The sequence below is a fragment of the Agelaius phoeniceus genome, chromosome 12 (genome assembly GCF_051311805.1).
Source record: "Agelaius phoeniceus isolate bAgePho1 chromosome 12, bAgePho1.hap1, whole genome shotgun sequence".
In the NCBI taxonomy this organism is placed as follows: domain Eukaryota; kingdom Metazoa; phylum Chordata; class Aves; order Passeriformes; family Icteridae; genus Agelaius; species Agelaius phoeniceus.
Window position 1 is genome coordinate 12,790,028 of NC_135276.1, and position 27,230 is coordinate 12,817,257.

Consider the following 27,230-nt stretch of genomic DNA (forward strand, 5'->3'; position numbering starts at 1 on the left):
CAAGATGCCTTCAGGGCTGTGCAGCTGAGAGCAGAGGCTGCCTTATGTCTGAAACAGAGCATGTCCTTTATTTGCTGTGGGAGAATGGGGGTGCAGACTCAAGCTCAGGTGAGCTGGGCCTGTCTGGGGGCAGTGCATGGCACAGGGTCTGTATTTGGTGCGTTTGGTGCATGTGGTGCAGTGACTGATGGGTGGTGCAAGGAGGAGGCAGCAGCACAGCTGTGCATGAGCACAATCCCGTGGGCTGCACTGCACAGGAAAACAGCTCAGAGGGCACTAGCATGGGATAGTCATGCAGAATTACAGCACGTATGGCATGGAGTGTCAAAAAGCAGAGAAAAAGTCTTGTGTGGTGTATTGGAAAGAGATGAGGACAGGAAATCACACAGTAACCAAAAGAGAACCTATGAGCTACACGGTCTAAGCACCTAAGTGCTCTGGAACAGGATAGCCACCACTCAAATGCTTCACCCAAATGAAAGCTTTAGGATTCAAGTCAGAGCTTGGATGTCAGAGCTTAAACCAAGTGTTTTTTTGTGAAGGCATAAAATCTGTATATTGTAGCTCTCTTGCTAGCATCTTTTTAGTCTGTGGCCTAAAGAGAGATGGGGAGGATGCCAATATGTGAACTTTAACTCTGAGGTGATATTCTTTTTCATACTCCAAGTTTGCAGACAAATCTGGTGTTCTTTATGAACTCTGACTAGCACCTCTTTATGTATTACAGTATATGTAATAGTGTTTTATCAGCCCTAGCAGAATAAATAAGTATGGTAGGCTGTTAACACCTTCAAGAATCCTCTGTGACTTGACCTGCTCTCACTGATGGCAGGCAGAAGGGAAGCTATTTAACACTGGGGAGAGAAAGCTGGTGTCTGTCTTTTATGGACAAATTTTATTCCCTTAACTGACAAGGAGTGTAGAGTTACTATTCACAGCTGTAACAAGAAGAGTCCCTGAAAACCACTTTCTGCAGCTGTATTTAGCCAACTTCTGACATCAATCACTGTTCTGCCAGATAATTCTTTGTCCATTTTACATGCGAAAGACTCGGGTTCCATCTGGAATAGCAGCAAATAGCTAATGTCCAACAAATTCCTCAACCTGACAACTGAATTCTACCAGCCTCATATTTGCCATGAAAGAAGAAGCTGGGCATCCATCAGCCCTGGCCTAGGAGCATTAACAGTGTCCAGCTGTGCCGTGCAGCCTGCATCCCACCGGGTTCTGATGTCAAAAGCCCAAAATTCTGCTGTTTAACTAAAGCCACACTAGCGGACAGGGGAGACCAGCCGAGAAAGAAGGGAAGTGAGCAATCCAAGCAGGCTTTACCTGTTGCTTGCTAAGGGCAATTTCAGCTGCCTGGACTAGGGATGCGCGTTTTGCCCGGCGGGAAGCAGCAGCTCCGAGCGCGCCGTAATCTACGGCAGGACGGAGCCGACCTGAGTAACTTGGAGGGGAACCAGGGGCCGTGCGGGGCTCGGAGCAGTGCGGGGCACCAGGGGCGGTGCGGGGCTCCGGGCAGTGTGGGCGCGGAGCAGTGCAGGGCTCCGGGCAGTGCGGGGCACCAGGGGCAGTGCGGGTTCGGAGCGGTGCGGGGCACCAGGGGCAGTGCGGGTTCCCAGCAGTGCGGGGCTCCGGGCAGTGCGGGCTCGGAGCGGCGCGGGGCACCAGGGGCTGCGCGGGGCGCGGGTCGGAGCCGGGCGGCGGCCCCAGGTGCGGGCGCTCTCCGCGGCGGGAGGCGCGGGCAGCCCCGCTCCCCGGGGGCGCCCCGGCGGGCGCGGGCGCCGCGGTCCCCCCTCTCCCGCCTCATTTGCATGGCTCTTATTACGGCCGTGCCTCGCTCCCGCCGCGCTGACACCGCCGGGCTGAGCGCGGAGTCGCCTCCAGCGGGAAGCGCACTTCCGTTATCTGCGCGCCCCCTCCTCAGCTCGCTCTCTCTGGATGTTTAAGGCGAGGATGAACAAACAGGTCCAGCCCGAGCGCAAAGTGTCGGTGGTGGCCCCCTTGCCGGACCGCGCGGGGCCGCCGCCGCCGCCCAAGAAGGACGTGGAGCTGCTGCTGGTGAAGGAGCACAACGGGGTGCAGTACACCAGCAGCAGCCTCCTGCCCGCCGCCCCCGCGCCGCGCTACGGCACCCAGGACAGGGAGACCTGGGGCAAGAAGATCGACTTCCTCCTCTCCGTCATCGGCTTCGCCGTGGACCTGGCCAACGTCTGGCGATTTCCATACCTCTGCTACAAAAATGGAGGGGGTAAGAAAAGCGCTTGCGAGGTCTTTTTTCCCCGGCCCCACAGCCCCGAGAGCGGCATCCCGCTCCTGCTGGCGGAGTTTCTGCTGGAAGCCGGGAGCCGGGGCTCACCCCGCGGTGCCCGGGCGCGGTGCCCGGTGGCCGCGGGAGGAGCGGCGGCACCGCCGCGCTCCCCAGCGCTCCCCGCTCCTCCCGGGCAGCGCGGAGCCGCCGCGGCCCCCAGGGCACCGCGCAGCCCCTTCCCGGCAACGATTGCTCGCACACTCCTCGAAGTTTAACTTAGTTTTTCAGTACAGGCGTATTTGCCTTCTGCTGCCGCTCCAGGCTGCTTAACACTTTTTTTTCGTTCGCAAAAAATAGCACCGAGAGGAGGGGGGGAAAAAGGCCAAACCAAAAACATTCGAGCTGAAAAACAGCATCTAGAAGAGCCAGCGCCAGACCACCGATAGGTTTCGTGGGGGCAGTTTTAACGTAGGATTGTGATTTCTGCCCTCGGTTCTGCAATGTGGGGGTTCTCCCCTCCTCCAAAGTAGGTAGGAGACTTGTTACAAACAAAACCTCACCTCCTGCACAGTTTGGCAATGACAGAAACAAGAATTACACACAGTAACTGTAGTTGGCTCAGATTGTCTGGCGTGTCTTCAGTAAGACCTTAACTCCATCATCCTCTTTCATCTCCCTAAGTACACTGTGCTGTCCGTGATGACTCCAGGCTGTGATGGAGTAACACCATCTGCGAGCCGGGCAGGTGCCTGGGGTGCTCTCAAATCACACGCAGAAAGAACAGACCCTGCCTGGCAGATGGAGAACTGTGTGTGAACAGTGAGGCACACAGATAGAACTGACAGAGAGAAAGCACATTCTGAAAGGTATTCATGTATGGATATAGTGATAGTGTGGTTGCCTGGTGATAAATGCTAATAGGTCACACTTGTAGCATAAAATAATTGCTTCCTGTGAAAATAGGAATGCAGGATGAATGGGGAAATCCCTATCAAATAAAATGGAATTATACCTGTCGTTGGAACTTAATAGGATATTGGCACTAATGAAACACTCAGTCGAGCTTGGTAGCTCCAAAACTTCTGAGAGGAGTCAGAAAATCTCTCTGCTCACCACCCAGACAGACTGAAGAAAGTAGTTAGTACTGACAAATAACCTCCATCCTGATTTCGTTATGTCCAAAAATAGTGCTGGCCATTCACACTACAGCAGCACAATGCATCAGGAGCCCAGCAGGCTCCTGCTGGGTCAGGTGCAGGTGGGGCAGCATCATTCATACCACTCAGGACAGATGCACCACTGCCACATCTCCTCATCGTCTGGCAGTTCTCAGGAAAAGAGATTATTCTCCTATCTCACATTGCACAAGGTGACACCCAGAGTGCCTGAACTCTTTTCTGTTGTAATTTGGGTCACTTTATTTCCTAACCTGCTTCCTTCATATTTCACTGCCAGCTCAGGCACAGAAGGTAACAGTCTGCAACTCTTGTGTTTTGTTTAGCCACCATGTATTATCTTATGTCAGTTCAGCTAGAAAAAACTGGGTCTTCATTAGCATTTTCTGATTCAAATACATCCAAATGGCAGTGAAGAGAAAGCCAACAGCTACAAGAGGACCACTCCAGTGAAAAGTTTGCAGTAATTCTTCCATATCAAAGGTAGAGAGGCCCTTTGCTACCAAAGTCTATAGAATGGCCAAGAACTGTTTACTCATACAGAGACCAAACACTCTGGTATCTTGAAATTTTTCCATCCATTGCCTCTTATGTTGGACATGCATGTCAGTTTTAGTCAGCAGACACTCTTGTAAGAATTTCAGGCTCTAGAAATGCTTTACTGAGTTTCAAGCCAACTCAGTCCCTTCTTTCTTTCAAATTCTGCTTGGGAGCTTGTTTGTTTTATGTGCAAATTTTCCTACAAGACCAAAAAACATAAGGCAACAGGCAGAGCTGTGGGATATTGTTGGATTTTGTTGAGATCTTTCCAGTCATAAATCGTGGATATTCCTAAATATCTCCCCCCTGCCCCCCACTGCTATTGCATGAGGGAACCTTTCCAGCACTAATTTGACTTTTGCTGCCTCAAAAGGATTAGCAATTATATGAAACCCATTGTGTTATGTTTCCCCATGCAAAAGTTGGTATGTGGATATAGACATGAGGAAAACTTAATTTCACTATCTTAGTAGTTTTTCTGGACTGCTGAGCAAATTAAAGGGATGAAATCAGAAGTTGTTTTTGTACTTGACTAGACTTAACCTATAAAAAAATTTACGGGATGCTCATGATTACAGTTTGCTTTTTGAAATTTATAAGGAACTGCTAGGTAAAGAAGAAACCAACAGAACAGATAAGCTTGAATTGGATGGTATGCATAAAGCAAAGCAGTGGAAGGTAAAAGTTTTCGTTTCCTCTTCCTCCTGCAGTTTCTCTTTATTCTGAAAGCCTCAGCAATTACTCAGCCTCAGTGACTTAACTAGAGCTGGCTTTGGACAGTCAAACCTGTGGGTTATGAACATGTTGTCAGCCAATTGATATAAAATACTCAGTGAAACAGAAGCACAAGCAGCTTACAATGCCCTAAGTCCTGGCTCAGCTTGTGCCACCTAACAAAAAGAAATTCTGCTATCCTACCAAAAGCTATGCCACAAGTGTTCTACAAATGTTCATAGAATTTGAACAACAACATCAAGGACATGGAAGTGGTAGAAAATGGCATCTTCCTTTACGTTAAAAAAAAAAAAAAAAGTTAGGTGGTTGGCACATGGACTATGCTAACTAAAGCTAAAGATAACTATGATTAATTCAAGATGCCTGCAGACACGCTAAGGGCCTTTGCATGTTTGTAAAAGTAGGTGACTCTCAAGAAAGCATGGAAACTTACAAGAACCGAGAAGGGAAATATAAACACACACTCTATTCTCCCATTCAAAGTTGAATTTTACAAGGACATGGATGTATATACACCCCCTTCTTTTTACTAGCCAAGTCCTGGAGTTTCTTTCTTTGATGAACTCCAGGGAAATTTTCTAGAAAAAAGACATGGAGGCTTTTGGGTTAGATCTGGAAGTTCCACTTATACAAAACTCTGATAGTTTACTTTAGTGAGTTTTGCTTACACAAGGCATACACCACCCAGTGGCAGATATACAGACTTTTTTTGTTAGGTAACTTCAGAGACAGCACTGGTGGTGGTAACAAAAAGAAACATTTATATTTTAACAAGCTCCCAGTAACAAAAAACTAGAGAGTAAGAAGCATCCAGCAGAATTAAGACACTGAATGAATAGCCAGAAACATCTGTTTTTTGGGAGTAGCCTGCTGAGAGACCCCAATGGGACTTCTGCACAAAGATAGATGGCAGAATGTAACCCTTCCGTAAACAAGTGTAATTTTTGGAATCATTCTTCTGCTATTAAAAAAATCCCCAGTCTTTAGTAAGATCTAAAAATCTGGAGCATTTATTTTTCTATATCAATCACCTACTTTCATAGGACTTGCCTGCCTTACAAGGGCAGACAGATCCAGTGAATGTATTGTAATGAAATGTGCCACAGAAAGCTTACAGGACAGTTTAGTATGAACAGACTGGATGAGTTCTTGCCCTCACTGACTTCTTGGAAGCAGAATATGTCCACTGTGTGCTCTAAAGTATTTATCAGGTGATAGGGTAGACTGTGAACAGATGGGGAAAATCTGCAATCTCCCACTAAGTAGATATGGCAACACTCCAAAAGGAGGAATTCTCAAACATCACCTTGTCAGTCCAGCTGAAAAAAACCCCACAACTTCCATGTATTTGACTGCTGCTTGCAGCACAGAGGAAAAGCACTGTTTGCAGCAGATGGAATACTTTTTGTGCAGTGCATTTGTCAGAGTTGCAAAGCAGCAGGGCTTGTCACTAGAGAAATCATCAGCTATGGTCATTTCTGCTGGCTAATCTTACAAGAACTATATCCTTGTTTTAACTTTTCTGGCAAGAGCACTTTTTAAAACATTATTTTTAAGGAAAAGATTCCCTAGCTGTTTAACTCTCTATAAGTGGTCAACATCAATGTAGTCCAAAGAATTCTTTATAACAGAACCAACATTTTAATTGCTCCCCAGCTCTACAAGAGGTTATGATGAATTAAAGAAGAAGACTACTATTAAAATTATACTCTCATCAAGTTAGGCAAAGATTTACCCTGATATTTGGATTACATCTGAAATTTTACTGATGCCAAATGAAGTTGAGTAATGCCTACTATGATTAACTGATGTGCTCACAGTGGGGGAGGATGATGCTCAGTCTTAGTTAACAAGCTATTGTAGTTTTTGTGCAAGACACCTTCAGTATTAACGTTCATTTTTGTTTCCTGTTCCCGCATAGTCATAGGCAGAATTAATATTTCCCACTGAAATTTGGGGAAAAGGAATTTACCAACATAAAGTGCTCCTTTTGTGAGCCAAAGTATTTGCAAGGTCAGTCATGTTCAGACTACTCATTAGGAAGCATGTAATTGTCGGATTAGTCACTGGAGACTTACTGTATCTATCATAAGAATCAGATTAAGTTTTTAATGAATTTAAGAACAGCGGCAGATAAATATTTTTACATTAATCTAGCCATCACAATGCACACTTTAAATCTCCCCTGCAGCATTATTTTAAAGTGTTTTTAGACCACAGTATTTCCAGAAGAAATTGTTTGCTTACAATCAATACACTTCAGAAGTGTTTTACAATTTATCCTAACGCTCCCTGTCCTACTCATAGTTCCATCAGCTGTAATGCAGGACTGAGCAATCCACAGCACAGGTACCAAAGACAGCAAAAACCACATCCAAATATCCCTGAACAGGCCCAGCACAAATTCAGGAGCCCAGAGTTGTCACACATGGAGAAGGACACACAAAGGTGGAGCTGTCACCTCCCTCAGAGCTGGGGGCCTGGCCACCACACACTGCACTGAGAGCAAACCCTGCTGCTGACTGCACCCCCTTGTCTTTCTACTGCACTCTGCCTCCTCAGGCTTGCAAAGTGTCTGCCACCAAATTTAATCACTATTTTGGGGAAGAATATAACCTGGCACTTTGCAGTTCAGAGGTGGATGACCTTTGCCTTACAATATCAGAGTTTATACTTCAAAATAGCATTGATGATGATAATAATAAATCAACTTTGAAGTAATCTCACTGCAAAGCCTACGCCAAGAGTTTGACTCATCAGTCAATTAAAGCTCAGATGCAAATCTAGTGATTTTGGTTTCCTAAAAAAGGGGTTTTCAATTCCCATTAGCACATCAAACCACTGACCTCAGATAGGTTAAACTGTTATGCTGATCTCCTCACCATGAGCTCTGGGCTCTCAGCCATAGTGTGACATTAGGGACAATGCTCAGCTGTGTGGGGTGGCAGTACCTCCTTTCCCAGATCCAGAGTCAGTGTCCAGCTCACAGATGCTCTCTTCCCTTTCCCACTCCATCCCTTCTCTCTCCCTTCCTTGATCAGCCTCTGATCACCTGGTGCATGCAGGGCATGGATTGACCCAGGCTCTCCAGCACTGGAGCTCACATGCCAGCTGCTCCTCTAAAATTCCCTCTTCTGCTCTGCATGCACAAAATAAATCTTCAGAACAGGAATTTCTGCAGGGTTATAAGCTACTGCATCATACACATACTACACACGAAATATTAAGAATAACTGAGAGGGAAGGACTGAATCTCTCACCCAAATCGTTCATCAATTGTAAACTATTTGTTTCTGACTCTGAGGTATGATACCATGAAATAGTGTATAAATGGCATAGTATATAGACTCTCAGCTAAATACCTGCCTGTGCAGAGATGTTATTTGTCCCTGAACAATTCTAGCAACTCCTAGCTTGCCAAACTTACAAAGGTCTAGAGATACACTAGAGCATAGAGAGGTTCTAGATGAGATCCATAATGTTTAGCTTGATGTTACACATTTGGGACCATCCTGTGGCTGATGCAGGGCAAGTATTGAGAACTGATCTAAAGAGTGATCCAATCAATTAACAAAATTGATTTTCCAGCTTTACTGACTATAAAAGAGCTGGTGTGGACCAGCTGACAAAAGCAAAGATACATCTTTCCAAATACAGTGGATGCACATTTTGATTACCACTTGGAGTACTTTTTTGTAAACTAAGAAGCAGAAAAGACTTCAAGAACTAAACTTAGTTCTGTTTGTAAAAATTTAAAATCCCTGCTTAAGATCTTCCTATCCCCTGCCTCCCCCTCAAGCCCTCTTCATTCCTGTACACTCTTCTCAATTCTGCCAAGGACCAGAAGTACTGAAATATCCCTAGTAAACCATACCTGCACAAGTAAATTCTGCATGCAAGTTACATTAGAGAGCCTTCAAAGCTCATATGAACTCCTACTGAAACAAATACAGGACTTTCTTACAGTTTGACATGGAGACCTGGGTTTGGGTACTCACTCAAGCTGAAATAGCAAGGACCTGAACTTTTGTGTGCCTGTTTTCTCTCTCACATCATCCTAACCTCTGGCAGTAATGGAAAAGAGAAAGGCCAGGTTAGGAGTGCAGCAGCCGACAACCCTTCTTAATTGAAGAAACCAAAATATCTCTAAAGAGACTGAGACATGGTTTGGGGGCAGAATTTCACTTTCATTTTTTAGGCAAAATACCACAAACCTGTCTGTCAGTTCAGTGAATATATGAATACAGCTCCAGCAGTTTGAATCTGTTCTTTCCAGACAGATACTTCTTCCCCATGCTGAGACCAATATGAAACAGAATGCTAATACAGCTACTTACACATAAGATCAGGAGGAACACTCATCTTTACTGAGAGTTCAGATATGCTATGAGGGGAATGATGGATTAAAATCAGGCCATAAATTACTGAACATCTTGCTGTGTGTTAAAATGGAAATGAATGGTTTAAAGAGTTTTGAGAACTTCTGAGGAGCAAGATCAAATAGCCCATGTCTTCATTTCTGCTATGTCTGATGGTAAGCACATCAGCAACTCCCAGTTGTAAAGCCTTTGTCCCAGTTTAACCAATTGATTCAATATTCAAGAACTGTAGTATGGTTCTCTGATATCAGTCTGCTCTGTAAACTCCATAGCATTTACATGTATTGCAGTTATTACACGTAGTTTTTAGACACTGTTTTGCCTAACTGCTCTCAAGATTATTACAAAATAGCAAACTGTAACAAAAAGTTCTACACCCAGAGATACAGTTCTACTAAAGTATTGTAATGTAGAAGTCAAGAGACAAATTTAAATGCTGCATCTTTCTAAAACACTTCTGGATCTTTCACTACCACCTCACTCTAAGTGCTTTCCATTTTCTTTCTACATATAGAATCATAGAATTATTTGGGTTGAAGGGACCTTAAGGATTGTCCAACCCCCCCAGGAATCTTGCATCTGACTTTCAACTTCTTGACTAGAAATGTGGCAACAGGAAAAAAATCATTATTATTGTAGTTCCCGTTATCATAATCAATAAAGTTGAAATAAATTATATTAAGGACAAATCCACCGTCACAATCCATTTTTCAATTAAGAGTATGTAAGGAATCCAGGAATATCACACTGGTTATAAACCTTGAGTTTTCCTTCCTCAAGTCTTTAGGAGACAAAGGATTCATGTTTGCAGCCCATTACCCATGCCTTGACAACCTGTGGTTGCCTCCTCCAACTGCAACTCCTCAATCATCTGCTTTCCTTCTCCCCACCTTTGTATTAAGTCTTGAACCTTTGGTGGAAATGTTCCATCCTAATTGTGCAGATCTTACACACTGGTGCCAAATCAGAATAGGTTCAAATGCAAGGCTTTATTGACATTCAAAACTTGGTTTCCTACAGATGGATATCTGAGTCCTTCAGGAAATCAGCACCAAAAGTGCCTAGATCCCCAGTACTGTTGAGTAATTCCTGTTCTCATGGAAATCCTGGGTAACTGTAGTATAATTCAGCATCTTAATTTCTGTATCGATTCAACATACTTAATTTTAGCCACAGATTTTGAAACCATTAATCCATAAAGAAGGGAAAAGGAGGTGAGAGGCATGGAAGGAAAACAGTTGATTTCCTTGCCTTGTGACATATTCTTCACCAAAACCATAGGAAAGAACCTCTAAACTACTTATGAAAACTATCTTTTGTTTTATTTTCACTCCTCCTTTCCCCTATTCAAACAAGTTTTGCAATCTTTCCTGAAGCATGACAGAGGTGACAGCACAGAGCAGCACTTTGGGGACCAGGGTTTACCATTCAGAAGCAGAAACTGTCAGCAGGGAGGTCTGGCTGTGTAAGCCACATCCTTCTCTACACTCATTTTCATCTAAAGCACACTCCCAACTTTCCAGTGAGCAGAATTCTGTGATAACACATTACTAAACAAAATTCAGGCAGGATTGGGCAGGCAGTTGTCTTTTGCCAGTCCATAAATGTATTTTTGTGACAAACATTCTGACTGCTGGTATGTAGTAAGACAAGCTGCCCTTATTATACAATAAGTCTTTTTATAGAAAATGGTAATTTTTCCAGTGCTCCTACTCCTTAAGGCTTTATGAACACAACCACTCACTTCCAAAAGCACAAGTGATTGCAGAACCTGTGTTCTTAATGTAGGTATTAATTGATTGCTACATTTTGACTATTATAATTGTCTAAGAATATATGCTAGGTGTCCAAAACAGCATCCAACCTTCCCAGACAGGTGGTGTTAGACCACACAGACATGAAGTCTTTCTTAGAATGCTTTGTTATAAGCTGCTTCCCTAGAACAAACCCAGCATCAGAAGAGCAGTACTGGTTTGATCCCATCCCACTGAAGTACACAGGAATTGTGATTTCCACAGCAGAAGAATATTACTCCTTTGCAGTCTTTATTTCAGAGCTGGAGAAAGTTATTGCATGATTTGCAAGCCCTGGGTGTCCTGTCTTGCTGCAGCACTCTTGCCAGTCTGAGAAACAGCTTTTGTGGCACTGATGTAGGGGAAGGATTGTGGCTGGGCAATTGCACAGCATCCATCTGCACTGAAGCCTGCAGCACTGTGGGAATGAGCTGATGTTCTGGCCCCACAGCAGCATGGAAGAATGAATCCTCTGCAGCTGCCTCATTGACCACCCAAACCACTGTTTCCTTGGGCCCAGTCTATGTGCTGAAAAAAACGTCTGAGTATTGTGCATCTTGCTTTTCACCAGCTATTTTTAATTTATTCTGCACCTCCTGACCTATGTGTGCATGTGTGCGCAGCACTCTTCATTGATATTTTAATTTCTATTTTTCTCTTCTGTAATGAAAGACCTCTTGCAATGTCTATCCTGAAGGATGCCAAAGGTGACAGCATGTTACTTGCCCTTGAGATCCATATCTCAAGGGAAAGTATGATACTGATTCCAGTCAAATTCCAGTTAAATAAAAAAACAGGAAGAGGCTAGACTTTTTCTGGCACAGGACTCTCTACAGAGTAATGGGAAGCGTTTTTCAGACCACAAGGTGGAGCAGTAGATCCTCACAGGTCTTGGGAGATCCCCACCTGATAATTAATGTCACAATATTTATAGGAAAAAAATAATCTCTTTCATGGTGGCTCATTACTTCTAAATACAGAGCTGCCCAGTAATAACAAATATTATTAGAAGACTGTTCTTGGATTTCCCACTTTATTTTATTTTATATTATAAGAATGGCAGCTTTTAGCAGGTCTTAATTCATAGAGGACCTCACTTGTCAGCATGGCCACCATGACAGCAAGGACAGACTCCATTGACAACAAGAGGTTAGCCCTGAACACACTTTTTTAAAGAGAGTGCAACAATAAAACAGATACAGTCTCTTCTCCCCAAGGACTGATACAGGAGGAAACAATTTCTCAAATCCTAAATTTAGAAGGTGCTCCAAATACCCTCAAAAGATTCTCCTTTGGGGAAAAAAACCAAGCTCCACACAGACTTTCATGGATACATTCTAAAATTGAAAGATTTCTTTTTTCTTCTTCAATGTTAATGTAACCCACATTTACAGGAGGTCTCAGCATCTTTCCTTCTTGGCAGAGGAATCCTCATTTCACAACACAGTAATTTCACAATTAAGTATATTGTACTTACTATGATATTAGAGAGTTCAAGGCCAAATGTTACCAAAACATCGAGTTGCAGCCCAGAAGCCACTCTCAGCAGTGGTTTGACTCTTCATCAGCATGCAGGGCTGTATCTGCCCATCTGCAGTAACACTGATGCTTGAAGAAAGCTCCCAAGCTCCTGCCCTCTAACTGAGGGGAGATCAGAGCTGGACAAGGCAGCTTAGTTCTACATTTTACCACAAAACTAAGGAGTAGTTTGTGCTGTGCAGTGCTTTGTCTGCTTTCAGAAGAGAAATTCAGATGTGTAAATGAGATTATGAGACAGGTGTTGATGAGATCAAAGACAGTCCAGGACTTTGTTTTGGGGAAGAGTTTGATCATTTGCTTCTTTTCTACAGTTTGTTTCTCATGTATGTATGGCTGTACAGCCTTAGTTAAAATCAATAGATTCTAAACCACATGGGAGGAATCCTGACCCAGCTGAAGTCAATGGGTGATTTTTTTCCATTGACGTCACCAGAGCCAGGATTTAAACCCAAATAACAGACGTCTCTCTTAAGGGCTCCTAAGTAGACAGAATTTCCAGACTAAGAATTATGTGAGAAGAAAAACACAGTAAAGCAATAAAAAACTATTCAGACTAAACTGATGCACAAGACTTCCACCAGGTAGTAACTGATATTCACTCAGTACAACAGCTCAGTACTTTACCTAAAAAGCAAACTGTCAGGATTACATAGATAGATGATGGTGATTATTACACAAAATAGATTCACTCTGTGAGAGTTAGACTGTGACCTCAGCATTCTCCTATGCTGGGCTCAAGCAATAAAAAAAAGTTCTATTTTAAGAAGTGCCTTTTACTCTCACAGTTTCATAGGGACAAATGATTTAGGCAAGAATCTCTTTCTAGCTTTCAAGGCTGAAAACAAAAGCTGGGGAAGCACAAAGTAAATTCAAAACTAAAAGCAAGCAGGCAAATAAAAGGATTGTAGTAGAAGATCATGCATTTTAAAGTATTCTGGGACCTACTTCATGTTTTTTGAACTTGTGAAATTGGTGGCTATAAGAATACAGTTGCTCTCTGGCATAAATTACTGTCTTGACTTGACCCTAACAGAAAGGGCCAGAAACCAGCTACCAGGGTCTTCCTAAACAGCCAGTTAATCCTTCATTGACTCATACAAAAGCTGATGACAAAATCACTGTGTTTGACACTAAATTATGAGATTTTGAGATCTTCAAGATCACCTATATGTTTCTTTCTAAATACCATTTTACAGTCATGATGTATTATGTGTTTAAAGTGGTTTAGAAATATAAAAATAAAAAAATCCCTGTGTGACAAGTTGAAAACACCAGACTCAGCCACAATGATTTATCATAAGGTCTCAGTAATCAGTGAACAAAACTGCCCAGCAATCTGCCCAAGCAAAAGTTTGCACTGTGATTAAACAAGAAGGATTTTGCTTCAAACTGTTAATAGGCCTCTGCTTCATCTTGGCAGGGAGCTATGATGGGCCCTGGGGTAATTTTCACATTTTTTCATGGCAAATCAAGCTAGGAGGCCCTGTGCAGAATGGCAGTGACAAAGCATGCACTGGACAGCTTGGACTGAGGGGAAAATTACTTTGCTTGAAGCCTATTTGGAAAACAGTCCAGTAAGAACAAACATAAGGCTCAAGTTGCAAACTTAAAGAAAAGCTTTTGTCTTAATAATTTCCACAGAAGAAGCTGAGTAGTCTAAATAAGACTCAGTTTACCCCTTCAAGCAAATTGATGTCAAGAGAAGTAGTTCTTACTGTCCTGCTGCAGGAGGGATGATTTGGAGAGGTTTCACTTTGTGCTCACAATGCCCAAATTCTCAGAGACCCCACCAAATGGCTGGCACACAGAATATTACCAGCACTACCCTGTGCCAAATACAGATTTTTCCCAAAAGGAGAAGTTTTCTGTGAAGAACTTGGTGACAGTTTTTGTGAAATTCCTGTATTCAGTGCTAACAGAAAGGTACAAAGTAAAGAAGCCACATCCACTTGGAAATTACCATTGCCCAGGCCTTCCAAAATATTAGCACAATCCAACAGTAACTATAATCTTTGATAAGAGTACAATTTTAATTTTTCTAGGCAATTATGCAAACAGTAGCCATGACTGTAATGATAAATTTGCCAATATCATTATTAATAGAACCACACGCAGCCATTAAAATTTACAAATGAATTTAAATAATGCAGCACTTGTATTCTATAAGAAAATATTCTTTATGACTAGATAACATACTATTCATTTCAAATACGTCTGACATCTGTACATTGTAATTTAGAAAGCATGTATAAGAAATATCAGAAAACTGCACATAGTGGGTTTTAAGGAAAGATGGAGAATGGCTTTATAGTTTATGCAACTTTTTGCTTCTGCTTTAAATCCCTGTTTAAACCTGCATTATATGTAATTTACAGTACAGTTACTCTGCTTCCTTTAGTGGAGTGAGAAAGAACATTCATCCTGCAGGTTTCATTTCTAAGGACTGAGAATAAAACTTAGATTTACTAGAATTCTTATAATTAGGAGTGTTTACTGTCTCACACTTCTGTAATAGAAATAACCCTTTACTGAGAGGAATAATTTAGGGGATTCTGTTAGCCAAGAGTTTGTAAAGATTAGGATAGTACAGAAAGTATAACATTAATAAAAATAAATCTCTAATAAAGACTGGAAGGAAAAGGAGTGTTTTGCTTCAGCCTTTTAGTCCAAACATTGAAGACATGACTTAGAACTGGATTAAACACGAAATAGCGTAAGGCAAGTTTTTAAGAGTATCACAGATTGTTGTGCTTGATTCTTCTTTAGCAGAATGTCAAGGCATTTTCCTCCTATTGGTTTGTACATTAATCTTCTTGAAAGCTGCTTGGCACTTGTCTGGAGCTGATTTAAGATGTCTTGGGCACTTTGTTTTACCCTGGCACAGTTATGAATCTCATGCTGCCTAAAATGGGTACTGCATCCTCCCCAGAGGGTGCTTCACTTGGAGGCTGCTGGCTGGTTTTTATTTTGACAACGTGCAAAAGAAAAGCAGCCTTTAAAAGCAGCACCCTCCACCCCAGATTGCTTAGAACCAGGAATTGCCCTGCTACATGCACAGCACAAAGCACATTTCACACAGGGGCCATCCTGAGAGTGTTAGAGAGAGTACAAAGCAAGGACCAACCAATACTGCCTAAATGAGGGGCTCAGCTTCAGAGGACTCACCCAGGCTGTTTTTTATTAAAGTGGAAAAACAATTCAGGGATGTAAACTTGGCCTTCCTGACACGTTAAAAGCACAGCTCAGAAAGAAGTAATCATAACTTAATGTAGGTACCAAAATTGACTGCACAGCTCTTCAACCTGTCAACACCAAAAAGTACCTGCAGGATGGCAATTTCAGATAGAAAAGCAGATATCACTATTGCACTGTAATTAATTAGTTTAGTCCACTCCATCTCTATAGATCATAAAAAGAAGACCAACACTTGATTCAAAATTGAAAACACAAACAAAACAAAAACCCCAAAACAAAACAACACAACACCAAAAATCCCTCCAAAACAAAACAAGCCAACAGCAAAGGATCTGTCTAGTATCTTCCAATCAGGTATGTAGGTTTTTCTGTCTGAAACTCTGGTCTATGCTAGACAGCAAGTTAGATCAAAGTATCTCACAAGCCATTCTGGCATCAAATTCAGATTAATCCATGAATTTTGAAAACATTCATTTTAGTTCACAGCTGACTGAGGAAAAGAAAACCCAACACAAACGAACAAGTTCTCTGAGAAGATGAGAAAACTATGACTAACAGTCTATATCTGAACCAAAGTAGAACTGTAGTTGCCAAAATCTCCCTGGCACCAACTCACCCTACATTTAAGAGACAGCTAAGCTGATGAAGTAGTATTTCCTTTTGTGTACATGATGATCCACATATCACAGAAAATATCTTTTCAGTACTTAACAGTTCAAGGAAAACTTGTCACATGAGGTTATGCTGTTATGGATCTCGTGCTGGAATCTAGGAAAATCTGCTTATCTTGATCCACAAGCTCACAGAAAATACCCAATGATACCTTAATTCAAAAGTATTTTTATCCATGGATGTTCTGCCACCAATAAATCAGGGTACATTTTGACAGGCACCTTGCTCTTGTACATCTGAAATACAGCCTACACCTCACCTGGGTGCCTTTGTTGCTGTGCAATTGCAGGTGAATATATCCTTGTGTCACCCCTAATAGCTGCAAGGTTGGAGAAAAAAGCACTAATAGAACATTCCTACTAATTAAATGCAAGAATAGTATTTTCTCCTCTTAATTTAATATCTCTTAAGCTTCCAGTCATGTCTGCTGTGAAGCAGCTGTGCTCTCCAGGGAGGCATCTGCATGCTGACCCAGTAGTCCAGTACTACACTTCTCCCCTGACTAGGACCTTCTGAAGAGTTTGTGAGCTATAGAGTTTGCTGGGTTTGGTTCCAACAGTGTTATCTGTCCAGGAAAGGATACTACCACTCCTACATCCCTTGTATTGAGCATTAGCCACAGGGATGGCAGAAATAACAGAACAATCTACAAGCTGGCTCCACAGTCCAGCTCACTCTCTCATTTCTTGTTTAAGCCAGCCAAGCCGTTAAAAGAGAAAAAGGCACAAAAATCAAGATGGTGGATTTGGGCAGGAATGTTAGTAGCTAGGCTTTCATGTTGTTACAAACTCCAAGTATTTACTTACCAAACTAAAACTCATCTTATTGCCTTGATCTAGAAACAAAAGATCCAACCCCAATAGTACCTCTGCTAGAGAGGCACAGTGTTAAAAGGTATCACTGCAACCCTTGAAGCAGATCTTTGGACTTTCATGGTCACACTCATGGCAAATGATGGCAGTTGCTCTTTTCCTAAGCCAGCCACACTGAGTGTTGTGAAGGTTGGCAGCAGGAAGCCCCTGCAAACCTCCAGGGCTCCACTGCCACACTGCCCATCTTGGATCAACCTCATTTATATTCTCTCATACCCACCATGTCTCTTCATTTATTCCCTAATTTCCTACCAAAAAAACACAGGCCAGAGTTCTGTATGTGCCTGCAATTATCTTTAAACTACACATTGTTGTAAATGTGAACATTTCATTAATTTATGTAAATAGGACCTTGGCCAATGACTTGGCTGTTATTTATGAATGAATCATGCTGCTCTGAGTGGCTGGATATATTCAGCACTCATTAATTTGTTTAAAATAGCTACTAATGGGTTTCTTTAGCTCATGACTCTTGTAACAAAAGGCAAAAGGATGATTGGATTTGCATGGGGAGGGCCTAGGTAACCCTTTCAGATACTGATCAGTGACCATCTTCTCAATACACTGCACTTCAAGTCACTTCAAGTGATTTTAAGGCAGTAGCAGGTTAACAGCTCAAGACAAAAAATGCTTCAGTTGGCCTCAGCCAACAGCACTGAACCATTTCTGGAAACTATTTGTTTTCACTTTCTTTTGAGTGAAAGGAATGCTGTTAAAATTGCAATTCTGAAAAAACTGAAGGTTGGAGTCCAAATTGAGAGTAGTAATATAAATAAGCTCAAATCTAGCAAAAATTTGTTAGAGGGAGTAGCTAAATGTAAAGGCTTCAAGATAAACATGCCACTCACCATGGTATAGATCCACTGGTTTTATGATTCACTAATACTTTCCATTAAAAAAGGTCGCATACTTGGAAGATTTTCTTGTATACTTGGAGACTTTTACATGTGTAAAGTGCTGCTGAAGTTTTTATAGTATGTCATGCAATCTGTTTTGCAGAAAAAATGTTATTTTTTACAACTAGAATATCTCGCTAACTGCTGTCAACATCATCACACAGCTGCTGTTATCATCATCTTGTCTTTGACCTGAGGTTCCCTCATGCTCTTTTGTTCCTCTGACATTTCTTTGCTGTACCACACAGACCCTCATTGTTTTTAATCTCAGGCCAGTAAGGTCTCAGTGTTCCATCCCCTCTTCCCAGTTGTCAGCAGCAGGCTCCAGCCTCCCTCCTTCAGGGGTGCCCTTGGAGGCTGTGCAAGCTTGGTGGCCTGTCTGCTGAGGAGCCAGATAACATCCATGTGCTAGGAACACCTGCTTTTCTGTGACTGTGTCACAGGGGTCCTATGTTGAAGGAAGAGACTGAGATCTGCCTCCATATTTCAGAAGGCTTGATTTATTATTTTATGATATATATTACATTAAAACTACACTAAAATAATAGAAGAAAAGGTTCTCATCAGAAGGTTAGGCTAAGAATAGAAAAGAATTAATAACAAAGGCAGCTGTCTCAGACTCTCTGCCTGAGACAGCTGGGCTGTGATTGGCCATTAATTATAAACATCCAACATGGGCCAATCACAGATGCACCTGTTGCATTCCACAGCAACAGATAATCAATGTTTACATTTTGTTCCTGAGGCCTCTCAGCTTCTCAGGAGAAAAAAATCCTAAGGAAAGGATTTTCATGAAAAGATGTCTGCAACACTTTTCCAATTAACATTTCTACCCATGGTGATCTTGTACAATCTAGATGTCAAGAACTCTGCATCAGTGACCTTGTTTTTCATTCACAAGGGTCTGCACAGATCAGAGTTTCCACCCATTTTCCTTGTTGTCCAAACAAATGTGCTACATTCTATCAACTGTTTGTTGATATTGTTTGAAGTACTATTTATTCTAAATGAAAAAAAAACAAACAGTGTTGATCAGTGTTAATAGAGATATTAGCTTGTATTTCAGTTCACCAGATCACAGAAAGATTACCCCAGTGCATGGCTACATGCGGTACTATAAAGCAATTATAGGAGATCTCTGCTTTTAGACTTTTCCTGCACAAACACTGGAAACAATCCCATTGGAAAATATACTGCCATATTTGCTCAGAGTTTGTTGTTTTAGCAGACACCCCTGCCAGTATAACATTTTGACTAGAAATAACCATGGTAACAAATACAGAAGGCTAACAAGCACAAAGAGTTCAAAATTGTTTCAAGTACCCCTGTCCTGGCCTACTTCTTGTATGTGCATCAAAAGTCCTTCTAGGATAACCACAGCTGTTTAAATTATCTTTTTTCAGCCACAAGTAAATTAATGTCTCTTTCTTTCTGGGATTTAAAAGTGAGATGAGACCTCCTGGTAAGACTGAGAAGAATATTTAGAGCTTTTGCTTCCCACCCCTTAGGATGCTGGGAATGCTTACAGAGAGAGGAAACACTCCATGTGGATTTTGGTATACCAAACTTAAGAAGTTGCTTTGGCACTGAATACAGGAATGCAAAATCTGTCTTGTATTTTGTCCTGCATTAATTAAATGCAATAGTTCTATAAAAAATCTCTAAGTTTCCACTTGAAGTTTCACATAGATGGTTGTTGTAGAAGCTGAGGGTTTGACCTAACCTAGTTTTGCATAGGACACAGGCTGTCTTAGCCCCATATTTGCACTGGTTCCTTAAAGGGACTTGTATGGATCTTGGGAAATCTGTCAGGACAGAGATGCAGCAGTTCACAACAGCCTGAGGCCAACCTGTGGCTTTCAAGCTGCAAGTGACTCAGTGGAGAGTCAAGTACGGCTCTTGCACCAGAGCTGTACTACAGATGTCAATGACTTCAGCTTTTTAGCTGCAGAGGGAAATTAGGAGCCATTAGGGATTGCTGAAAGCAGTGCAGCCTCTGGGATGCAGCTGTGTGCTCCCACCGAGGGGAGTGGAATGCCCTCGAGTGCGATCGGCGCGTTCCTGCCAAGGCCGCGATCGCACGGCTCGCTGAGGTAGGGAGGTCTTGGCAGGCTTGAAGGAAGCGTTAGCCAAGCTCTGCTTCCTAAGAGCTCAGCTGTCTGGCCTCTCCAAACGTGACACTGGACCCATGCAGTTAAAGCCCTGCAGTTTCTGAGGCTGGTGGCAGGGGCAGGAGTGGCACACGGTGCCACCTTCCTCACACGCTCTGAGCTCCAGACAGGGCGAGCATTAACAGCAAGTGCTCCTGCAGAGGAGGCTGGGCTGGTGCTTCAATGCTTCAATCCACACCACTGATCTAAAGCAACAGGACCACCAGGACTGCCCTGCCTCTGGCCCACAGGATGTTCACACCAACAGGACTGTAAAATTCTTCCAAACAACACCTCTTGTTCATGGGACACTGCTCCTAAACAGCCCTAAGACAGAGCCCCTGTGCAGGCCCAGAGTGACACTGGTCAGCTCTCACACATAGGCTGTTCACAAGCATTTGCAGACCATTCTATTCTATATCTATTTCATGGGGAAATTTGAATGATATTTTGACCATCATTTATTTTTTTTCAAAGGGGCCTTGATCGCAGAAAGGGTTGAGCGAACACCATGAAAATTGATTCTGGATATTGGCAAGGAAAATAAAAGCAAATACAAAGATGCTTACAAAAATATCTGACTTTTTGTTATTTTTTTACCTAACCAGAAGCTGCTAAACAAGAAGTTTCCAGAAGACTCCAAAACATTAAGTCAAACTAATATGACTAAGCACCCTTACTTTGGTATTTATCTCAATTTCAAAATACTTCAATCACTTAGCACCTGAAAAGTAACCCAGCTACGAAACCCTGCCATACTGTGTAACTGCTCTTTGATGGAAATTACACCACACCTTATTAATCCCTTGCGGGGGCAGGGCGGGGGAAGAAAAAAAAGAAAGAAAAAAAAGAAAGAAACCTCCTATAACTAAAGCCTGGAATGACTCGCAGCCAAACAGATGACACTTGAGCAAGTATGCCTAAGTGCAGTACACCTCACAGTTCATCTTGGGATTAGTCATACTTTTAAAAACTGAGTGTTTTAAACTGGCATTTAACACGTATGTCCACTACACATCTCCAGGATTCATCTTCTCAAATACAAATTTCCCTGAATAGGCATCATGTTTTCCACAGTCTCATGACATTAATCAAACATCACTCCCTGCAAACTCCATACCTCCCAAATACAAGCCAGGTTTGTGAGTCAGCTCCACACACTGGGATACGATCAAAGCAAGACGAGTATGGCAATTCAAAAGCTCGCTTGCAGGAAATCTGACAGTAAAACCACCTCAAATAATTTTTCCAGATTCTAGATATAGTGAAAGCAATATGTAGTATCCCAGACTGATTTTGCTGAGTATGTTTCAACATTGAACAGAGCTCAGAACTTCAGGGTATTAAGCATCTGATAGATACAATGATTTTTTTGCACAGTATTCAAACATACAACAGTTCAACATGGCAATCATAGAAAACAGATCATAAACAACACTAAAATGTTACCAAAACCACGTATCACTGATACTGTAGTAGCTCATGAAAATGCAAGTTGCATTTACATTACACTCCATCATGAAGAAGATTCTTGTCCCCAAAGTGATACAACCAATATATTTCAATTTTAATATGCATTCTCAAAGGTTTAAGCTATTTTTTCTGTTGATATACCTTGTCTGTTTCATTGCAAGGTTTCAACTTTCAAATGACTAAACTTATGACTGAATGCTGAATACATTGTCCTTACCATTATGTTACAGCACGTTACTTTTAGAAGTAGATTGGTGGTATGACTAAGAGAGCAGAGTTTGTTTTTCCATTCTATTCTCCAGTATATAGTCAAAATTCCCTTTCTGAGCAAGCATGCAAGGCAGCTTACACCAGCAATATCTGTGAAAAGCAAGCTCAAAAGGTAAAGAAAAAATAATTCAGACTTCTAAAAGCATAACAGTAGTTTCAAACATACTTTTTAAACATGTAATTCATTCTGCTTACTGGCATGTTTTAAAAAGCTACAGTCAAGCTTCCAGACTTTTACCTCCTGTAAGTGTATAAATTTAGGAGCAATGCAAATTTACTTCCTTTTACAGGGGAAGTTTTCAAATTACTAAACCAATACAACAGATTTCAAAGGTTTGCAAAAGTTTGTACCACTTGCTATTAGGAGAAATAGTCAAACTACTGCTGTTTTTTTCTCTTGCTGAAAAATGGAACCATGATATTCACAATCTAGTTTCCTTTTCATAGGTAACTCCTAAGGACATTAGTCAGTTATTCAGTGCATGTAATTACTCTGTCAGCTCTCTAGTTATTAAAGAAATCCAATAATGTTTTTCATACAGGCTAGTTTAATATTAATTGAACTTTTCTTGACCAAGCAAGCTGGGCAATGTAATAAAAGCTACCCTTTGCTTGTACCACAAAACAGAGATCTGTCAGAGCCTACAGTTATTGAACATGACACCAGCTATAATTGCTTTATAGTATCACATGTAGCCATGCACTGGGGCAATCTCTCTGTGATCTGGATCATGTGAAATAGCTAAGGAATTTTCAGGTAATTTCTGCATTAGGTGATCCTTTTGTATTTCAGCTGGCAAGACTTTTTATGCTACAGCAGCTCACACACCAGGATTTTGCCAATGGTGACAGTTTCTCAGTGACAGTACAGACTCACAGGACAGTGCTCAGCCTTGTCAATGCTCCAGGGAGGAGTCAGCAGCCCCAGCACTGTCCTGCTGCAGGATCAAGGTGCTGTCCTGGGGCCAGCAGGAGCCTCCACATCCTTCACAGCAATGGCCACAAGCATCATGAGGTTGGAAAGGGATCTCTTGTCTAACCCATTTCATAAGAGTAAGGAAATTTATTATAGCAAAATCCAAAACATGTCATGGAAATCCAAATTCCATATCATTAGCCAGCAGTAACCGATTTTCAAGCTAGAGGTTCCTGCAGACAATTCACACAGTGGTTTAAGCTGCACTTACAGGATTTCACATTTTTCTTTTCTGTTGCTGGATCTGTGCTCCCTACTGAAAATACTACACTAAAAATAAAACCTAAAAAAATGTTTCATAGTCCCTCTCCCTTTCAGCTCTGCAAGTGTGTTCAGCTTTTTTTTTCTTCTTCAGTTAGGGATTACTTTTCAGGGACACATTTTTTTGTCTTTAAAACCAAAAAGCAGAGGGGAAACATTAAGGGAAAATAAGAGTTACAGCCTAGGGCTTCTTTCAGGGATTCCATCTCTGAGACCTTTAAAAAATGCAGAGAAGGGATAAGAATACATGGGTTCTTCCTTCCTGATATTTCCTTTATATTCCCCATAAGCAATAGTTTTGTCTTTAGTTGGTAAAAGTAAGCAACAGAGAAAGAAAAATGCAACCAATCCAAAGACTACAATGTCTCTTTACTGTCTTTTCAGGTGCTTTTCTTATTCCCTACATCCTCTTCTTAATCATTGCTGGAATGCCCCTGTTCTATATGGAATTAGCACTGGGACAATATAACAGAGAAGGGGCTGCCACTGTTTGGAAAATCTGTCCAGTTTTCAAAGGTGAGTGTTCCTCTGCTGCCCTGAGGGTGCCACACAGGTGTGGTCACAACCTAAGGATCTCTCATCTTTCACAGACAAGGTGCTATTTGGGGACCTTCCCCCAACCCTTGAAGTCTTTGTGTTATCAAAGGTGAAGCACAAAAAGGGAAATGCCACAGAAATCATCTTCAGGGTGATTGTTGGCTGAGTGTAACAGAGGGCAATGAGCAGGAGCAGCTCAGCCCTGCCCTCCCTTTCCCCTGTGTACTGGGGACTGGGAGGAACTGGGAATCTCTAGGTGGAGGAGGGAGTTTGCCAATCCAAACGTTGGAAATACCAAATCCCATCCAGGTTAGTTCAGCCCTGTCTTCCCCACTGACTTCTCCACTCAGGGCACGGAGCTTTCTGTGCAGGAGCCAACATACCCCAGTGGCTACAACAGTAAAATGGAGTTGTGAAGACTCTGGGTTTGGCCACCAGACTTATAACAGCACAGGAGTTTTCTGTGTTATCTCTGTACCTCAGTTTTCCTGCCTGTGAAGTGGGAGCAATAATTCTGATAGTCTTTGTAAAGTGTCTTTCAGATTTAGCAATGAAAAACACTTATTAAAATCTGAACATTATTACTATTGAGTGTTTACCACTAGGATTAACTCTCCAGCATCACTGAATAAAAGGCTGTGGAGTGTTGTTTGTGCACAGCATCATTCTGCAAGGAAAAATAGGTTAGGTGCTTCAGGGTGTTTGGTTTTGATCAGGAAATGATCAATGTATGAAAGAAGCCACATGTGTTCTGTACATGAGACAAGTATTTGTTAAGGAACCTCAAGAATTTTTAAGCTTTGCTTGCCAGCAAAAAATCTAAGTTCCTTTAAATGTATACCAGACTGTATCTAAAGTCTTATGCAAAAGCCTTTTCAAAACAGACATATCTGAAATTAAACCAGACAAGCTCAGCTGACCTTAGAACCTTAAAATTCAGATCATGTTCATCCTGGGACTGACAAAAGCTGAGGAGCTTAACGACAGCAATCCAAACTTGATGGATCTGCTGCTTGGATATAGGTTACACTGAGTAAATGTTAGTCTTCTTTCTCAAAATACAGCTTTCCTCTTCAAGCAGTCTAGTGCCACACAATAAGGAACGTGGAGGGGGTTTTTCCTACCAGTCAAACCCGAAACTCACAGCAAAATCAGCAATGCAACAAAAAATAATAAAATAATGTGGCTCAAAATTTTAAAATTAATTCCTATAGATTTACCTAGCCCTTCTATAATCCTGTAACAGGAGATAAAATTCATCCCAGCACCCAGGAATCTGAATACCCTTGCTCAATAAAAATTCCTGTTGGTATTATTAATATACTTTTGGATGAGAATGAGGATTTTGAAAACCTAAATGCAAAAATTAGACCTTCAGGATCTCAAAGCATTTGAGCCAAATACCACTGTGCTCAGAGGTATTCTGTGTTGACTTCAGGATTGAAAAAGATTATGAGAAAGGAAAATAGAACTTATTTCATGTATATTCTTGTTGACATTCCAGCTGTGTTTTTAAGCTGACATTTTCAAGGTGGACTAAACATACATTACTGTTGATTTTGAAGTTTCATATTACAAGAATATAGACTAGCATAAGTTATTTGATTCTCAAAAAGTAATAAGCATTGAGACATTTCCACGTTGGTATAAACTCAGTACTTTTAAAGTTTTGACTAAAACCTCTGATAACATGCAAACACATTTTACTGCTAGTGCTTTGGAGTTGTTTCTGGGACAACTCAAATCTCTCACTCAAAGGAGAAGTACACAGTCTACACAAATTCATAACAGCTTCTCTAAATGAACAGCACTATAGTTCTAATTTTAGCTATGAATATTATTGCTATGAACTCTAAGCACTCTACTTCTAATGAGATGCTATCATAACACATGCAATTACAAATATACCCTGTAACCTTTGTAACACAGTCTGTTTTCATCTCTGCATTTTTTTCCTGAGTCTATTTTAGACTGTGGGTGGTGCAGCATTACTTTTAAGAAAATCTAGAAACATAAAAGCAAATTCATTCCTGAACATTCTTAAGATCACAGAGAAGAGCTATTTAAAACACATTTGATCCAGTATTTTTTAGTCTTGATATTAATCATCTCTTGTCCTCCTGGACTGGAGGAATTTCAGAAACTTTTTTCAACAACAAATCATCTAATTTTAATATTTAATATATTATCCATAGTTAGTGTTTTAGCATTCACCTTAATACTTAAGAATTCTTCTTTTTGGGGATTCCTCCCTCCTCTCCATTCTATTGATCATGGTGTATTCACTAGAGTTCAAGTGTTCAAGTACTAAATTCATTTAAGCACCAAGGATTTGAAAATACTGTTTCATCTTTACTTTCACAATTATTTCCCCATTGTTAGGGAGGAGCAAACTGGTTTACAGATTAAAAGCCTCCTGCAGAACAAAGAGTAACTTTTGTACATGCAGCAGTCTTTGAACTGCCAACTCCTTCAGGGTCAGCATCTGTTCTTTATGCAAATTTTAAACCTGGATTAATACAGCATTTGCTACTTCCTTCCTTTATAAAAAAATAAGAAGCTTAATAATCTCCAACTATTAGGCCTCCAATGCCAAAAATTAAACTGAAGAAAAATATAAGTAAAAGTTTGCACTTCATTGCTGTGATAGTAGCTACTGTGACAGTGATGACATTAATAAAATAACTGTACTCCCTACCTTTTACATGCAGTACATACAACTTTGAGGGAGGATTCAGAGAACAAAGCTGCACACTCAGTAAGAATGATTGAAGTCAAGGCAAAGCAAGATTCCTGAACAATTCTGCCAACGAACTTTTATTGGAGTCCAACATTTGTATCAAAAATTCCTCCCAAACTGTTGGGAAAAGTCCATTTTCATAAGGAGAATGTGCACTTTCTGGGGTGCTTTTGCTAAAGAGACCCTCCAGCCACACTTCATGATATGCAAAAATACAAAGCAAATGTTCAAAGTTAAAAGAGAACGCTTACACTCTGAATTCTGTAATCCTGGGGATTACAGAAAAGTACAAAGGAGTTGAATGTCACACACACTTTAGCCCCAGCCTGATATTCACCAAGTTTTACTGGCATGCCCAAAACCACCTGGAGCCCTCAGTGGAGCAGCACAGACTGTTTGATGCGTGGTTTGGAGCCAGTTACACGCTGATGGAAGCCAATCTAAAGAGTAGTGATGGGAAAGAAACAAGAGAGGGATCAGTGTCTGTTCCAAACTAGTTCAGGGTGGGAACATGAGGCATAGGGAAACTTCATTTAAGTGTCCAGCTTTACTTTTCCAAGAGAAGTTGCCAAGGTCCCTGACGTCACGAAGATGAAGTGATTTTCGCTCCTAACATGGGCTTGCAATCTTCTGCATTGGAAGCAAATCAGCAATGGAGTTGTACAAGGACAAATTTTGACATTGCACTGCTTAATTTCTTTTTCTGACAAACAAGTGGATTTGATAAAAGCCAGTTATTTTCCAGAACCATTTCTGTAATTTTTTGTTTAGAG

At 41.4% G+C, this 27,230-nt stretch overlaps 1 protein-coding gene across 1 annotated transcript in view; it reads left to right on the forward strand.

The window, feature by feature from the left end:
• Nucleotides 1-1,817: 1,817 nt before the first annotated feature.
• SLC6A2 (solute carrier family 6 member 2) overlaps nucleotides 1,818-27,230 on the forward strand; it is a 57,482-nt gene continuing 32,069 nt past the window's right edge. The window contains 4 exon segments of the mRNA XM_054640709.2: nucleotides 1,818-1,866; nucleotides 1,869-1,910; nucleotides 1,913-2,254; nucleotides 23,565-23,696. Of these exon segments, the coding sequence (XP_054496684.2) occupies nucleotides 1,818-1,866; nucleotides 1,869-1,910; nucleotides 1,913-2,254; nucleotides 23,565-23,696 (565 nt within the window).